The following is a 4,322-nucleotide window of genomic DNA, read 5'->3' on the forward strand; positions in this document are numbered from 1 at the left end:
ACTCATATTTGGATTAAATAAATTAAAGTTTATATCATCATAACCATCACTATTTTCTAAATTTGATTCTTTAGGATTTTGGGGTGAAACTATTTTTGATAATTGTTCTGTAAGTTTAATCTTCAGAACAAACCCATCTAGAATTCCAAATGCGTAATTGGTTGTAGTTGTTTTATTTAGAACGTTATTTGGAAAATTTTCTAAATTATTAGTTTGAAATTCCTTTAAACCATTTTTCCAACATTGTTTCATGACGGAATTACAAACTTCACTGTTTAGTATACAGCTGAATAATAATGGGTGTAATCCAATATGACTAGTATGATTCATAAACCTATATAATTGATCATCTAAATAAAGTAAATAAAGGAAATTATGAATCGATATTAATAAAAGCTAATGGTATAATACATAAAACATAAAATAAAAAGGCAAATACCATTATTTATATCCAAAGAAGCGATAGTAATTCCTAATTCAATTGAATAAATAATAATTTTATCTTCATCTTTAATTTCGCCTTTAATTTCGTCTTTGATTTCATCTTTGATTTTATCTTTGATTCTCAAGCAAATAAACTTTTCATTACTTGTAATATTAAGATCTACTGCTTTAAACTATTAATTTGTTAAAAATAGATAATAATTAATTATGGAATACCATCACATAGTTTTAAAACGAATGATTTTAATATAATTTACTACCTCATTCTCGTTTACAAATATGCTTCTGATTGATTCTCCGGTAAGGATATTCCATTCATAAATGTAATTATTTGAAAATAGATAAAATTTATCATGTTTTGATATATGATGTAATGGTTTAAAATCGTCGGGTACCATGTAAACTTTTTTACACATCCACTTGTTATTTTTAGTTTGTGTTGAAAAGACCCAAATAATATTTTTATAATCGTAAGTATCAAAATAAAATTCACCGTATAAAATAAAATCGCCTTTTGAACTAAAGGTACAATAAAGCATTTTATGCTCAATGTCAAAATTTAGTCGTATTTTATTGAAACCATTCATATCAATTATTTCTAATAAAATACAAGTTAATAAGCACCCACTAATTATGAATAAATACATATTAAATAATCATTACTCACTTAATTCGTTTCCATCATCAATATAAACAAGTTCCTTATTATCGGAAACACAAATTTGGTTGATTTTATTATCAATGAGTTTAGAATAATCTTCCGTCATATTTTCAACATCCCTCCTGGAAACCGAAAGAACTTCTTCGTTGTAAACAACAAGGTATTTTTCATTTGGTGATATTACTAGGTTAGACATTTCTCAAAATTTTTCTAAAATGAAAATCATGGAACATAATGTTATTAAGCGGAGTTATATACCGACAAATCTCATTATGAAATCAAAATCATATGGGTTACATTGTGCCGATCATTTTACAAAATGAGAATCAACTCGTTTATGTATTAATGATTTTTGATGAGTTTCGCCAATATTTTTTAGATTCTTTAATAAAGTGAGAAGTATGAAAATATGAAAAGTAAAGCTAAGCAAAAAATATTTTTAAAACACTGTGATTTCAGACTAAATATTCAATGGCGCTTTTATTTATATTTGTTATAAATTATTATCCTGCACACTTAAGCTCAAAACAAAACCGTAAATTTAACAATAAACAAAAATTTCGCGATAGAGATTTAAAAGAAGAGCAAAGAAAATTAAATAATAAAGCGACTCAAAACTTATATTAGGATGTTAGAATACACTTCAAAGTAATATTTCATGCTTTTTAACTTTTTTATTTAATATATCATACAAAATTAATAAAAGAAGATTTTACATTAAAATTCTAAATGATTCATACTCTTGACCAGTCTTCACGCGTGCTTGTTCTGTTGCGAGAGAAATATTTTAATATGCTTTTTTTTTACCATAAAAATAAAAATAAAATAATTTTACATAAAAAATACGAAAAACCAATCTGCATGAAAGAAACGACCTGAGCGAAAAAATACATCATGAAAAAAATAAATATGTATAACCCTCCCACATCATATGATTATCATGTGATTTCCTAGCATATGACCAATTTTAGTCTTATTTTCAATATTATTTTCTCTAGATAATTGGATGATGTATTTTGGTTTGCCAGGTATCCTCACTAAAGATTTTCTTTTTTGTGGGGATATTTTAGAATTAGAATGATTTGAGATGATAAGTCCATTAATAGCCGATGAAGGCAAACAACAATAGGAAAATGCCATTTTTTTTTTTAAAAAACGATGTTCAATGAGAGGGAGATTATTTGAAGAATTCAAGTTTTCTAACTTTTTTACAGGAATTCCAAAACAATAAACTGGTGCATTGCAACGACTAATAAACCAGTTGTTATTTTTTTTATTGTATTGAATAACCATCCACTTAATTCTCAAATCACATCGACGCTTTTTAGGATCTTCTCGAATAATTATAATTGAAAGTTTCGGTTTTTTATTATCTGGCCAAATTATTTGACAATTAAAAAAATCTTTTTCATTTTTGCCAACATTGCTAATAATTGTTACTAAGATGCTATAATCAGGTTTGTCAAAATGTTTTAAAATGCTCGGCGGTATTTCTCTTTGTCTTTCATAACACTTTGATATATCATCTAGATACCAAGGTTTTTCTAAGTATTCGGTCTTTTCATGAATGCAACCACCCGGCTTTAAAATTTGTTCGACATCAGGTAAAAATTGATAAATACTAATTAAATTTTTAAATTTTATGCATCTCCAATTTTCGAATTTTGTTAAAGAGCTAACCCATTCTTTGTCAAAATTTCCAGAAATTCCTCCAACTGTTTTAATATTAGAATAATTGTTTCCATTTGACTTTTTAAAATAAGCTTTTCCTCCCAAAATAACTTCGGTTGAAATAAATTGACCAAATCTTCGAATGATAGTATCAAAATCTTTAGAATCTATTGCTTCTTTTGCTGCTTTAAGAAATTCTGGAGTTGGTGTTAATTTAAATTTTAAAGATGCTTTACGGTATTCATGAATATTATAAGCTGTATTACTAGTTTTCAAATTTTTGTCATCCGCAAAAAATGAATTTATCCATGTCTGCTCATTAATTGTTATAACTTCATCAATATAGACTGTTTTATCAACCTCTATAGTAAATGCATTCTCAGTAGCTACTCGAGGATCTAAATCACGATCTAAAATACGTCCAAAACCTAATTTACATACTTCAATTATTTTATCTATATTTTTATCAATTATGTCCATATTTAATTTATTAGTTTATTTAATATTTAATATTTAAAAATTTTAAGTATTAGACCGGTTCTTTTTATGAGAAAATGCAGTTACATAGTTTTTTGTTGACAAAAAACTGCTTATTTATTTATTTTAGTAGAAATGATTTAGATTCCTAAATAGAAATTTACAATAAGCCAATTGTAACCATTTGGCGGTGCAACATGTAACAGTTGATGTGGTACAAATGTAGAAATGAAATTTATAAGCCAATTGTAACCATTTGGCGGTGCGACATGTAGCAGTTGACATGGTACATATGTGACAAATAACTAAACAACACACTCCAATCACGTGGAAAATATATGTTATATCCTTAACATATACCCCGGGTATACGACATTATCCTGTTCCCCCTTTTGTCTTAAATATGATTGGCTCAATAATCATAGCCACAAACCTTGTGCAACTTTGTCTTAGAAAATATTTTGTTTCGTGAAAAAAAATGAGTGAAAAAATTTAATTTCACATACAGCAAGAAAGAAAAAATTTGTTTAACACTTAATATGTTATATTTCAGTCTTTTCAGTTTATAATTTTATTTATTTTATTTGTTCTTTATTAAATTTTACTAATAAACAAACAAATGTTCATGTACACAGTAAATTCATTACAAAAAGCATTGGTTAACTCTATAAATACTAACTCTAACATAATATATGAATACTTTTATATCCATTAAACAACTTTTTTTATTCAACAAAAATTAGTTTTATTTAACCAAAGTGTTTAAATTATGTGACAAAGTATCTGCATATATAAAATATTACAAAAAAATAAGTAGTTCAAACTTCAAACTAATTTTGATAAAAATTAATATTTGAATAGTTTTATACCTGCAGAATAACTTTACTTAACCTTTAAGAATGCGTTCACTTTGAATAAGCTGTTGTAGTTAAATTATAAAGTTAAAGAAATAAACGTGGCACTAATTTTTATAGCAAAAACTTTTATAAAACTCCAGTACTAAAATAGCTTATCAAAAATTAATAATTATATTCAGAGTTGGATTTGGACAATGTCCAATTTCTAGAAT

General features: G+C 25.9%; 1 protein-coding gene across 1 annotated transcript; it reads right to left on the reverse strand.

Annotated features, from left to right (window-relative positions):
- Positions 1–1,472: 1,472 nt before the first annotated feature.
- Positions 1,473–3,285, reverse strand: OCT59_019419 (uncharacterized protein). The gene has a single exon (XM_025319769.2). It carries the CDS (start codon positions 3,254–3,256, stop codon positions 2,033–2,035), a length of 1,224 nt encoding a protein of 407 aa, XP_025172937.1. The 5' UTR covers positions 3,257–3,285; the 3' UTR covers positions 1,473–2,032.
- Positions 3,286–4,322: the final 1,037 nt, after the last annotated feature.

This window comes from Rhizophagus irregularis, chromosome 29, assembly GCF_026210795.1.
Source record: "Rhizophagus irregularis chromosome 29, complete sequence".
Lineage (NCBI taxonomy): Eukaryota > Fungi > Glomeromycota > Glomeromycetes > Glomerales > Glomeraceae > Rhizophagus > Rhizophagus irregularis.

Coding starts and splice junctions, on each gene's coding strand:
- OCT59_019419 (XM_025319769.2), bottom strand. CDS start 3,256: ATGGACATAATTGATAAAAATATAGATAAAATAATTGAAGTATGTAAA.